The 14,095-nt window shown below is 44.9% G+C and overlaps 1 protein-coding gene across 1 annotated transcript in view; it reads right to left on the bottom strand.

Moving 5' to 3' along the window:
• GPR153 (G protein-coupled receptor 153) overlaps positions 1-14,095 on the bottom strand; it is a 58,440-nt gene that overhangs the window by 15,946 nt on the left and 28,399 nt on the right. Inside the window, exon 3 of the mRNA XM_075839451.1 lies at positions 13,166-13,595. Coding sequence (XP_075695566.1) covers positions 13,166-13,595 — 430 coding nt within the window. The remainder of the gene's footprint in view (positions 1-13,165; positions 13,596-14,095) is intronic.

The following is a 14,095-nucleotide window of genomic DNA, read 5'->3' as shown; positions in this document are numbered from 1 at the left end:
CTGTATCTAATCCTATCATGTGTGATACAGTCTGCTGAGCTGTGTATCTAATCCAATCATGTATGATACTGTCTGCTGGGCCCTGTATCTAATCCAATCATGTGTGATACTGTCTGCTGAGCTGTGTATCTAATCCAATCATGTGTGATACTGTCTGCTGGGCCCTGTATCTAATCGTATCTTGTGTGATACTGTCTGCTGGGCCCTATATCTAATCCGATCATGTGTGATACTGTCTGCTGGGTCCTATATCTAATCCGATCATGTGTGATACTGTCTGCTGGGCCACTGTATCTAATCCTATCATGTGTGATACTGTCTGCTGGGCCCTGTATCTAATCGTATCTTGTGTGATACTGTCTGCTGGGCCCTGTATCTAATCGTATCTTGTGTGATACTGTCTGCTGAGCTGTGTATCTAATCCGATCATGTGTGATACTGTCTGCTGGGCCACTGTATCTAATCCTATCATGTGTGATACTGTCTGCTGAGCCACTGTATCTAATCCTATCATGTGTGATACTGTCTGCTGAGTCATTGTATCTAATCCTATCATGTGTGGTACTGTCTGCTGGGCCCTGTATCTAATCCTATCATGTGTGATACTGCCTTCTGAGCCACTGTATCTAATCCTATCATGTGTGGTACTGTCTGCTGGGCCCTGTATCTAATCCTATCATGTGTGATACTGTCTGCTGGGCCCTGTATCTAATCGTATCTTGTGTGATACTGTGCTGAGCCGTGTATCTAATCCTATCATGTGTGATACTGTCTGCTGAGCCGTGTATCTAATCCGATCATGTGTGATACTGTCTGCTGGGCCACTGTATCTAATCCTATCATGTGTGATACTGTCTGCTGAGCCACTGTATCTAATCCTATCATGTGTGATACTGCCTTCTGAGCCACTGTATCTAATCCTATTATGTGTGATACTGCCTTCTGAGCCACTGTATCTAATCCTATCATGTGTGGTACTGTCTGCTGAGCCACTGTATCTAATCCTATCATGTGTGGTACTGTCTACTGAGCCACTGTATCTAATCCTATCATGTGTGATACTGCCTTCTGAGCCACTGTATCTAATCCTATCATGTGTGATACTGTCTTCTGAGCCAGTGTATCTAATCCTATCATGTGTGATACTGTCTGCTGAGTCATTGTATCTAATCCTAGCATGTGTGATACTGTCTGCTGAGCCAATGTATCTAATCCTATCCATAGTTTATAGGGTCGTAGTGCTATAGATATGCTTTGCTGTCTCATATACACACTTTTTTTTGGGCGGACATTTTAAGCCCTGAGGGTCTGTTCACACGGCAGCGTCCGTTACGGCTGAAATTACGGTGCTGTTTTTAGGAGAAAACAGCACCGTAATTTCAGCCGTAACGGCATGTGCAGGCGTCTTTCGCTGCGTCCATTACGGACGTAATTGGAGCTGTTTTTCTATGGAGTCCATGGAAAACGGCTCCATTTATGTCTGAAGAAGTGACAGGCACTTCTTTGACGCGGGCATCTTTTTTATGCACCGCCTTTTGACAGCGGCGCGTAAAAAAAATGAATGGGCAGATGTTTGCCAACGCTTTTGAGATGCATTTTCGGACGTAATTCAATGCTAAAACGCCCGAATTACGTCCGTAAATAGGGTGTGTGAACCCAGCCTTAGTGACGCCCCGGCTGCTGGTGCTGCATTGTTGGGTCACTTAGGAGACCCAGCGATGCAGAAAGCTGCGGACCGTCGGCCATGAGAAGTTTGCGGGGGGGGGGCCCAGTAAGAATTTTTGCATCGGGGCCCATGAGCCTTTAGCTACGCCCCTGCATGTGAGTCCTGTTTAAATATCCGAGAGATCCTCTGTGATACTATGTAACTACTATAAACCATTACAATATGATTTCCTTAAAAAGAGAAAATACACCCCCCCTTCAGCAAAAATACTGACTTTGCCTATCTTCATGTGAATTTGACAGTTCTGTAATAATCTAGACAATGGACACCTAAAGTCTAATTAAATTGGATGACCAGTCATGTAAATATTACAGGAATCATCACCTGTTTCTGCACTATTTTAGGGCAAGGTGAACCTCATATAGGTGTTTCCCTTTAGTAGCAACCTATGAGTAGGATACAGAAAAGGGAAATAACATTTGAAAAAGGGTTGCTAAAAAATGGACAATTCCTTTAAGGCAGAGTACATTGTAATACTGATTTGGGCCACTAGATGGCATTATCATTTGAAGCCTATGGATAATATGTTATGTTGTCAGATCTAGCTCTACGGTAGCTCGCTTCATGGACTTATGCTTTCATTATAGGAAAGGTTTCAAGGTGCATGCACTCTGCCTGATTCAGAACTGTATCCGATTTCATTTTTCTTTTATTAATCCGGTAATTGGTAGAAAATCTTTATATTATAAGGACAGAAAAGCCTGACTGTAGAGTTTTGAATGAACTTTTCACACTTTCACTTTTTTCATCTTTGCAGCAGCATTAATTCTATGTATAGGTCTATAGATCTGACAGGGAACGGGGGAGACTTTCCGAGAATATAACCGGGGAGAGGGCTGAACGTTCATGGAAAGGTGAAGATACATTGTGAGAAATAGAAGAATTGTGATAATAATCGAATCTCATCCCATTAGACTTGTACAATACGAGTTTAAACACATCGCTCCAGTTTTTTGCATTTTTGTGGAGAATGTGACAAGTTTTGTTTCTATGCAATCAAATGGGATTCTAAAGTCTCCATGTGATAATTATTCTCAACAATCCGACCATGAAGAGAACGATCGTCAGAGGTGGCACAAGCTCTTTTGGTGCCCAAGGCAAACATGGCAAAAATGTGCTCCACCATACTGTCCCCATACTGCCAGTCGCAATGTCCCCCTAAAAAAGAGAGCCACAGCAACCCCATCACAGTGAGTCACAGTGTCCATTTAATTTAGTGACAGATGCAGTGTCACTATAACAGAGACAGCTAGAGACCCCCCATAACAGTAACAGCCAAAGACCTCCATAACAGTGACAACTACAGACCTCCAAAACAGTGACGACCACAGACCCCCATAGCAGTGACAACCACAGACCTCCAAAACAGTGACGACCACAGAACCCCATAGCAGTGACAACCACAGACCCCATAACAGCGACGACCACAGACCTCCAAAACAGTGACAACCACAGACCCCATAACAGTGACGACCACAGACCTCCAAAACAGTGACAACCACAGACCCCCATAGCAGTGACAACCACAGACCTCCATAACAGTGACGACCACAGACCTCCAAAACAGTGACAACCACAGACCCCCATAGCAGTGACAACCACAGACCCCATAACAGTGACGACCACAGACCTCCAAAACAGTGACAACCACAGACCCCCATAGCAGTGACAACCACAGACCTCCATAACAGTGACAACCACAGACGACATAACAGTGCCGACCACAGACCTCCAAAACAGTGATGACCACAGACCCCCATAACAGTGACAACCACAGACCCCCATAGCAGTGACAACCACAGACCCCATAGCAGACACAACCACAGACCCCCATAGCAGTGACGACCACAGACCGCCATAACAGTGACAACCACAGACCTCCAAAACAGTGAACCACAGTTCCCTCATAACAAGGTCAGCTATAACACCCTATAACAGTGACAACCACAGTGCCCTGATAGGAATAACAGCCTCAGTGTCCCGATAATATAGACAGTCACAGAATCCCCCAAAACATTGATAATAACAGTGCTTTATAACACTGACAACCACAGTGCCCCATCACAGTAACAACCACAGTGCCCCATCACAGTAACAACCACAGTGCCCCATCACAGTAACAACCACAGTGCCCCATCACAGTAACAACCACAGTGCCCCATCACAGTAACAACCACAGTGCCCCATCACAGTAAGGGGGGATTCACACGAACGTGTATTCGGTCCGTGCGGGCCGCGTGGTTTTCACGCGCCACGCACAGACCAATACAAGTCTATGGGGCAGTACAGACAGTCCGTGCTTTTTGCGCAGCGTTTGTCAGCTGCGCAAAAAGCGCGACATGCTCAATATCTCCGCGTATTTCGCGCATCACGCACCCATTGAAGTCAATGGGTGCGTGAAAACCACGCAGGTCGCACGGAAGCACTTCCGTGCGAACCGACTGAAACAGCGCACCAGCTGTCAAAAGGATGAATGTAAACAGAAAAGCACCACGTGCTTTTCTGTTTCCAAACATCCAAATGGAGTGTCTTTGAGATGAGCGACACCCGGACAATCGAACCGAACTCGTTTTGGCCGAACCCGGCAAAAAAAATTCCGGTACGCGACGTCAGGAGATAGTCACTGTCCAGGGTGCTGAAAGAGTTAAACTGTTTCAGCACCATGGACAGTGACTACCGATCCCAATAAACATGAACCTGTAAAAAAAAAACGAAGTTCTGACTTACCGATAACTCCCGGCTTCTTCCTCCAGTCTGACCTCCCGGGATGACAATTCAGTCCAAGTGACAGCTCCAGCGAAATCACGCTGGAGCGAAAATCACGCAGCCGCGCATCATACACGGATGACACACGCAGCTGTCAAATGGTTTTTGCGCGCGCAAAATGCCGCGTTGTTTGCGCGCGCAAAAACGCAACGTTCGTCTGAATCTGCCCTAACAACCACAGTGCCCCATCATAGTAACAACCACAGTGCCCTATAACAGTGAGGGTATATGCACACACACTAATTACGTCCGTAATTGACGGACGTATTTCGGCCGCAAGTAGTGGACCGAACACAGTGCAGGGAGCCGGGCTCCTAGCATCATACTTATGTACGATGCTAGGAGTCCCTGGCTCTCCGTGGAACTACTGTCCCGTACTGAAAACATGATTACAGTACGGGACAGTTGTCCTGCAGCGAGGCAGGGACTCCTAGCATCGTACATAACTATGATGCTAGGAGCCCGGCTCCCTGCACTGTGTTCGGTCCGGTACTTGCGGCCGAAATACGTCCGTCAATTACGGACGTAATTAGTGTGTGTGCACATGCCCTAAGGGTATGTTCACACGGCCTATTTACGGACGTAATTCGGGCGTTTTTGCCCCGAATTACGTCCGAAAATAGCGCCTCAATAGCGCTGACAAACATCTGCCCATTGAAAGCAATGGGCAGACGTTTGTCTGTTCACACGCGGCGTAATTTACGTGCCGCTGTCAAATGACGGTGCGTAAATAGACGTCCGCGTCAAAGAAGTGACCTGTCACTTCTTTGGCCATAATTGGAGCCGTTATTCATTGACTTCAATGAATAGCAGCGCCAATTACGTCCGTAATGGACGCGGCGTTCAAGCGCCTGCACATGCCGTTACGGCTGAAATTACGGGGATGTTTTCAGGCTGAAACATCCCCGTAATTTCAGCCGTTACGGACGCCCTCGTGTGAACATACCCTCAGGGCTTATTCAGACGAACGTGGTATACGTGATTTTCACGCACCTCGCACGGACCTATATTAGTCTATGGGGCAGTGCAGTCTGTCCGTGATTTTTACGCAGCGTGAGTCCGCTGCGTAAAACTCACGACATGTCCTTTCTTAGTGCGTTTTTCGCGCATCACGCACCCATTGAAGTTAATGGGTGCGTGAAAATCACGCGCACCACACGGAAGCACTTCCGTGTGCCGCGCGTGATTCGCGCAACAGCTGTAAAACTATGAATGAAAACAGAAAAGCACCACGTGCTTTTCTGTTTACAAACATCCAAACTGAGTGTGATGGCGGCTGCGCGAAAATCACGCAGCCGCACATCATACGGGGCTGACACACGGAGCTGTTAAGTACCTTTTGCGCGCGCAAAACGCTGCTTTGTTTGCGCGCGCAAAACGCACACGCTCGTGTGAATCCGGCCTAACAGACACAGTGTCCCCCATAACTATAAACAAAAGTCACAGTGCCCTCATAACAGTGACAGTCAGCCACTGCGCTATGTGAGTGCTACTGTTGATCAAGTTGTGAGCGCTGCCTCTCCTGGCTGCCCCTTGTCGAAGGCAATAAAGGTCTTGTTGAACGTACGCCCCATCTGCAGGCAGCCATGTTATAGCGCAGGTGGAGCAGACCAGATTGATATAAAGTTCTGTAGGAGACTTAATATAATTTGCAATGTATTGATTTAAATCCCAGCTGCCATGAAACGTCTAAGTCCAGCAGGTGTCCTAGTGATTGGCCGTCTTCTCGTGTGTGTGAATACAGGGAGAGCTGTCAGTCAATGAGTAGGACGCCCACTGGACTCTGACGCAGATGGGAATTAAATCAATAAACTACAAGTTGTACTAAATATTTCTCAGCAAAACTATACATCACTCTGCTCAGCTCCTCCGGCCCTATAAAATGTGACAGGTTCCCTTTAAATAGGGTCAGACGCTCCAATATTGACGAGCCAATTTAATCGAATGGATTCCACAACATTGTCCTTCATGTCACAATAGTCCATTATTTGCCATTCCGCACATGATACAGAGGGGTCCGCATGTGACACATGACAGGAAATGAATCTGGTAAATATTATCGCTAATATGCCATCTCCAAATTAGCGGCTCAGATGCCGAAACGCCAATGATTTACGGGGGGATCTGATCCACTCATTATTTAAATATAGCAGCCGTCGGAATTAGAGACGGGCGGTGTAACACAGCTGATTTAATCAGAGAGTTTAGTCGGAGATTAGCAACTCTGAGCCGCAGTCACAAACCGTAAGAAACGTCGCATAATATTGACGGGTTAATCTGGACTTTAACTGGGATTCCCTAAAATCCGATAAAACCTATTGTGCTGTAATCCCTGGTTGAGCGATGATGGAGTCGACAAAGTTTACATGGACGAAAACGACGACTATTGACTTATCGCGTGCGGAGGAGAAGAGGAAACAGAAATGGTGGGAACTGAAATAAAAACATAGGGGTCTAGGGTTGAAAGATTGTAGTCCTGAAAAGTCTTACCGTAATTATCAGACTATAAGTGCACTGCAGGGAGGGGGCCGTGAATTTAAGCTTTGAAGGACGGTTGATGATATGGGGAGAGGACATGAAACTGGGCCATTTCTTTTTGAACATTTTATGTATGATGGATTTTTTTTTTTTAGTTGGGAGTGTTGCAAGTTTTTTTTATTTAAAAACGTCAATATACATTGATGGACTAACCAAATGATAGGCCATCAATGTGTAATTGGTAGCGGTCCCAGTGGGCTGCCATGCTCCAGCGAGGGCTGTGGCCCCTTAATCCATCAAAGCGCCTTGGCCCTATTGTTCTGCTGATCAGTGGGGGTCCTGGTGGTCACCAGAACCAAGGGACAGCAGTGAAGGTTGTGGTCCCGTGTATGTTTTTCCTGGTATTTCATGAGAGGTGCTGCAGTACCGTGGTCCCATTGTTCTGTTGTTCGGTGGGGGTTCAATGGGTCGGACCCCCACAGATCACACATTGATGTCCTATCCAACGAATAGTCCATGAATGTATAATCCTGCAAAACCCCTTCTATATGATATTTACTTATTAATCTGTGCAAATGTTCAAGTTTTTTTTAATGGGGCTGCAGGAAAGACAATCTGTGTCTACCCTGCATTGTATATACATTTCACAGGTATCAATATTATCGGTATTTAGATCCTTTAACCCATTCACTCTCGTGTAGGAGAAGCACAGTGGATGATAACTCCTATAGATACCGTAGGGCTTTGAGATTATTCCTATAATGGAATAAGCAATGAAATATATAATAGGGCGTCCCTGGTTTTCGCTCAGTCCTGTATAAAATATCGGGGATCATTGGTAGATACAATTTTGGAAATCCTCAAGTAATTGTCAAATATTCTAACAATAATAAACTTCTGCGCAAATACACGAAGCTGAGCAGTAATACGGCCCGCACAGCAGATGTTTCATACAAAAAAATTCGGCCAAATGTGGAAAATTTATTTCATTCATGGATGGGGAATGTTTACGGATACAAATAAATAAATAAATGGTGAAAAATATACAAGATGATTCCAGTCAATGCTCCACGTAGCGGTGAGCTGGCCTACATACGCTTCACCAAACAGCTGGATTCTGATATTTGTGAATCTAAAAACCTAGCAATGACTACAAGACCAGGTTCGCACACGGAGGATGACCTAGCAATGACTAAAAACCTAGCAATGACTACAAGACCGGCGGCACCGCTATTTTATTATTTCGCTATTTTTTTATTTTGCTATTTTATTCCTCCTATTGAAACTACAGAAATGTGTTGTCTGCATTTTTTTAAAGGGTATGTGCACTTTTGCATCCAACTTTCAGCATCTAAAATAAAAAATTAAGCCGGTTTGTAAATAGTCTTGATTAAAAATCTCCTATCGTTTTGGGTATACATCTCCTATGCAGAGCTATGTGTCGCCATGCTTACAGACTACAACAGTCTGATTCTGCGGTCATGTGTTACTCCTCTACCTCTGCCCCCTCTTGCTGCTAACCTACAGACAGTAGAAAAGGGGCATATAGAATGGCAGCAGGATCAGATTGTGTTTGCAGTTGCAGCTGTATACACCAAATGGTAGGATATGGAAGGATATTTTTAATCAAGACTATGTACAAAATGACTTCACTTTTTATTTTTGATGCACTGGAGTAATACAAAAAAAATGCTAAAGTGTTTAAGGAGACATATAGGTCTATATAGGAGCTGTATACACAAAAATGGTAGGATACTTTTAATTAGGACCATTTACATTTATTTCACCAGCCGCTTTTACTGGCAATTCAGGGAGCAAACTGGCAGCATAACAGGACAGGTGTGATAATGGCAACCAGAATACAGGATTGCTGCTTGTTATATACTCATAGCCACGCCCCCTCGCTGTTCACACCCACCCCGTGTCCAATCAAGAGCAAGGCAGGCGTGGCTAGAGAGCTCAGCGCCACCTGTTCTCTGATGTAAGAGGGGCGGGAGCTGGGCATGTGAGATAGAGTAACCATGGCGACCAAACATGGCTTCCCCACAGCTCAGTAACCATAAAGGAGCGGTCAGATCTCCTGATCAGGAAACATTGCAGCAGAGAAATCCCACAAACCATTTATCCAGTGACCGCATGAGCGGAGGCTACATCATATAGATAGTAATAAACCAGTCTCCTAAAACTCACCCATTATCGGGACATATTAGATGGATATATGTGACACCCTGTGATGCTTCACTTGTGTGGGTGACACTATCAGGTAGAATTGAATGCCGGTCTGTGGTCACCACACAATAGAGGGGCTGCATTATGCTAATGATGGAGAGGTCCGGACTCCTATTATACTCCTACACTTCACAAAAAGCAGCCAAAACTGACATTGTCATTAAGTCCTGCCGGACTAACGGATTTCATCCTGTGGATCCATCTGCATTCTACCTGATTCTTCCTTTTATCCCAGTTACCCCCCTCTACAGTTTTTGGGAACAGCCTGGATTCCCACAAATTTCATGGAATCAGGATTACCCCGATGTACCGTATGGCCATGTCGTGAGATTGGTGTATCGCTCTCATTTTGGATATCATTAAAATGATCCTGCATCCTCCGTCTAAATTCGCGCTTGGTTTTACCGACATAGTCCATGGGACACTCACATCTAGCCAGGTATACGACCCTGCTGGATTTACAGTTAATGAAATCTCTGATTTCAAACTGTTCTCCCGTTGCTGAGCTGGTAAATGTACGTGAGGGCAATAACTGGTCACAGGCCGGGCACGTTCCACATCTAAATGTGCCCATTGGCTTTCTGGACAGCCAATTATCCTGTGGCTGCTGTAAAATGCTGCCAAGAGTATGATGGTGACAGCAGTGGCGTAGCTATAGGTGTCACAGCGGTCGCAATTGCTACCGGGCCCCACGGCTAGGAGCGCCCACGGCCCCCTGCACCACGTCTATTAATAAACTACACTGGCCCATTACTCTAGTAACAATATATTTATACTTACCCTCCTCGTTCCCGAGCGCAGCGGAGGTCCTCACGTCTTCACAACGTCGTTACGCTGGATGGCATCAAGACCTCCGCTGCGTCCGGAGCCGAAGAGGAGGGTAAGTATAACATTACTGTCTGCTGGGGCCCTGTATCTAAGCCTATCATGTGGAAGGCTTAGATACAGAGCCCATCAGATAGGATCACCCATGGTGTGATCCTGTCTGCTAGGCCCTGTATCTAAGCCGACATTGTGGTAGGTTTAGATACAGGGTCGAACAGACACATGAGCCCTGTATCTAAGCCTATTATGTGGTAGGATTAGATACGGTGCCCAGCAAACAGGATCACCCAAAGTGAAGCTATATTGTAATACAAAGGTCAGACAAGTCCCTGAATTCTGTTTTCTATCAAAACATGGGACGTTACACGCGCATGACAGCCCACATAGACATCATAAGCCGTTAATGAATGTTACATTCTCGACATCACAGAACATATTAATGCAAAGCGTCTACATGACTGATAATTTCTCCGTCACTGGATGCCAAACCATTCCTCAAGAGAATTGCAGGATGACAGCGGCAGCATTGGAATAGAGAATGAAAATAGGTTAATTACATTCCTAGTTGGCAACTGTAAAAAGTGCTGTACCTGGCAAAGAACCTCTACAATTAAGCTAAGAAATAAATAAAACAAAAGCGGCTCCGAATATTGGACCTAATACAATAAATCGGGATCGGTGTGACTATAGATGGCCCTAGACATCAGATTTTTTTCAGCACATACCACTGCTTTTGACAGGGGTGGTGTAAAGGATCTGTCACGCACCGCTTCGGGGTTAACGCCCATAGATAATCAGTCTGCACCTGCTTCTATGTCTGTGAGACTGACTCCATCTTCCACCACTCAGGGTGGCAGGCTTAGGAGTGGGAAAAGCTATCACAGCCTGGCCAGACGGAGATAGTTCCCGCCCTCTGTCTATTTATACCTGCTTTTCCTGTTCCTCCTTTGCTTGTGATTCTTCTCGTTTGGTTTCCTGGCACTGCTGCAGCTTCTTGTACCATTGTCCTTGCTTCATATTGACCCCGGCTTGCTGACTACTCTCCTGCTCTGCGTTTGGTGCCTTGTACACTCCTGGTTTGACTCGGCTTGTTCACTACTCTTCTGCTCTGCGTTTGGCACCTCGTACTCTCCTGGTTTGACTCGGCTTGTTCACTTCTGTTGTTGCTCACGGTGTTGCCGTGGGCAACTGCCCCTTTCTCCCCCTAGCTCTGTGTACCCTTGTCTGTTTGTCTGTCGTGCACTTATTGAGCGTAGGGACCGTCGCCCCAGTTGTACCCCGTCGCCTAGGGCGGGTCGTTGCAAGTAGGCAGGGACTGAGTGGTGGGTAGATTAGGGCTCACTTGTCTGTCTCCCCACCCCCGTCATTACAGGTGGGAAGGATTGCTCACATTACTGAGAAATTACAATTTATGGTAAATCTCCCTCTAAGCGATAATGAGAACATTTGATCCCCACAAGCGCACATTTATGGCTTGATCCCTGGCACAAAATATTAGGGGCATCTTAAGTGTGGTAGAACATGTTTTATAGCTGGCACCATAGCGCCTACTGACCCTAGTTATTCTGGAGGATGCGTCTCATAGACAGGAGGACAAGCTGCACACCCACCTATAGATGCCATATCCCTTCCATACTAGTTCATGTTTGGGGATGAAGGTCTCCAACTAATAAGGTCGAGTGTCCTGGAACTGACAGAAGGGCAAACGGCCCAAACATGGCTGCGCCTGCTAGTTACAGTCCACATCTATCTATCTATCTATCTATCTATCTATCTATCTATCTATCTATCTATCTATCTATCTATCTATCTATCTATCTATCTATCTATCTATCTATCTATCTACTTCCCCAATTATATTCTGCAGGCTTAGACCCAGAACATGTGTATGTGCAGCGTGGGGACCCACCTTATAAGTGTGGTCGCCTTGTCGTGGCAGGTGGGCTCACACAATTTAATCAGAATGTGCACTAAGAACCTCACTATTGTAAGTAGATTCGGCAGCAATGCATATTTATTTATATATAGTGTTTTAGGTGACATCGGTGTCTATCTATCTATCTATCTATCTATCTATCTATCTATCTATCTATCTATCTATCTATCTATCTATCTATCTCATATCTATCTATCCATCTACCTATCTATCTATCTATCTATCTATCTATCTTGTCCTTTTATACTGGACATTTTGAGAAATATTTTTTCTATCAATCAAACAAAATGAGTGTAAAATAAGCGAATGAATTAAACATGTCGCCCATTTCATAGGATGTTGGAAGGGATTCAGCAATATATATTCATTGTTCTTTCCCCGTGGGTGGAAGTTTGTACAATCAATGCCAGAAAAGCTTTTATGTCCAAGTCCCAGTGAATGTAATGTTGATTTTAATGTGATTGCTCATTTTATCATGTGGTGAATTATTATACAAATCATGTGTCGTCTTTGTTTAAGCCACTTGTCGGACACTGGGCTGCTATGAGAAAAGCTGGGACACCTTAGTAGAAACACTTATCCTGTACACAGCTTTTTCTTTATCTATTCAATAATCCCAGTACATCCGAGCGCAAGCCGAAGATGTAGAATATATAGATTATTATAGGACCCAAAGAGGTTATCATTCAGGGCTCCTAGAGGTCCACTTTCTAGCACAGTAGATGTATCCTCCCAACCCTTGGTGGCAACCCCTGTGGGCCCATTAGTGACCTTGACAGTCTTCATCTTCGGCTCTTTCTAGTAACACATGTATCTGGAGAAGGTGATGACGTCCCTCAGTTGGAAACTTCTGTCAAGTTCTTTAAAGTTCCATTTGGCCAATTCTCAGGAGTATCTGTTTCTAAAATGTTGGCCCCCATTGTAGCTCTCAAAGGGGGCACATAGAGCAAAAGGGGCACATAGGGCTTTTCTAGATTCCTGAATGATAAATATGCCTAGGTGTGTAGGGAAAGATCTCCCGTTTTAGGATGTGGGACTCTAGGAACCCTTTATGGTAACCCTGTGGTCCTATATTTGCCTGCACTTTGGGATTCTTCTAGAGAAAGGGTTGAAGCCCAAGATACAGACTGTACAGGCTATTATAGGTAGAACGTATACAGCCAGACCATATATGCCTTGATTTCCAAGAATGAGATCGCACTTACCAATATAGGGAATCCCATTAGGAAGTCGTATATAAATACAATCCCAGATATCAAATAAGTTATCTGCAGTGAAGTTTTAATAGGCTCCGAACCATCAATTGATGACCTCCGTTTCCCATGAGCGTCCTCAACCACGATAGTGGGTACATTGAATTTATTTTTGTCAATATTCTGCCCAGTTTGTATAGAAAATGTCTGAAAAAGGGAGATTCCAATGCAGACCACCCCTACAACCACGCTGCCGCTGATCAACAAGAGAAAACATAGTCCAAAGCCCAGTCCAATTTCTGTAACAATAAAGCGGCAGTCCCCGGCGTAGAACCTCTGAGTGGGATTGTGCCATCCAACTGCGGGTAATGTGGAAAGAATGAACGATACCATCCATATTCCCATCACTGTGTGCACTGCTTGCTTCTTTGTGTTGCTTAACCTAAGGATAATAAAGGCAAAACATGAACATAAATTACCATTAAACACTACATATGTCTCTTCACTACAATGGTAAAATGAAAGGGAGCCACTTTGCAAATACATGACATTACTTATCCTGTACTGATCCTAAGTTACATCCTGTATTATACTCCAGAGCTGCACTCACTATTCTTCTGGTGGAGTCACTGTGTACATACATTATATTACTTATCCTGTAGTGATCCTGAGTTACATGCTGTATTATACTCCAGAGCTGCACTCACTATTCTGTTGGTGGAGTCACTGTGTACATACATTATATTACTTATCCTGTACTGATCCGAAGTTACATCCTGTATTGTACTCCAGAGCTGCACTTACTATTCTGCTGGTGGAGTCACTGTGTACATATATTACTTATCCTGTACTGATCCTGAGTTACATCCTGTATTATACTCCAGAGCTGCACTCACTATTCTGCTGGTGGAGTCACTGTGTACATTCATTACATTACTTATC

The sequence above is a fragment of the Rhinoderma darwinii genome, chromosome 10 (genome assembly GCF_050947455.1).
Source record: "Rhinoderma darwinii isolate aRhiDar2 chromosome 10, aRhiDar2.hap1, whole genome shotgun sequence".
Classification (NCBI taxonomy): Eukaryota; Metazoa; Chordata; class Amphibia; order Anura; family Rhinodermatidae; genus Rhinoderma; species Rhinoderma darwinii.
Note: the sequence above shows the minus strand (reverse complement) of the source record. Positions and strands in the feature narration are given on the sequence as shown.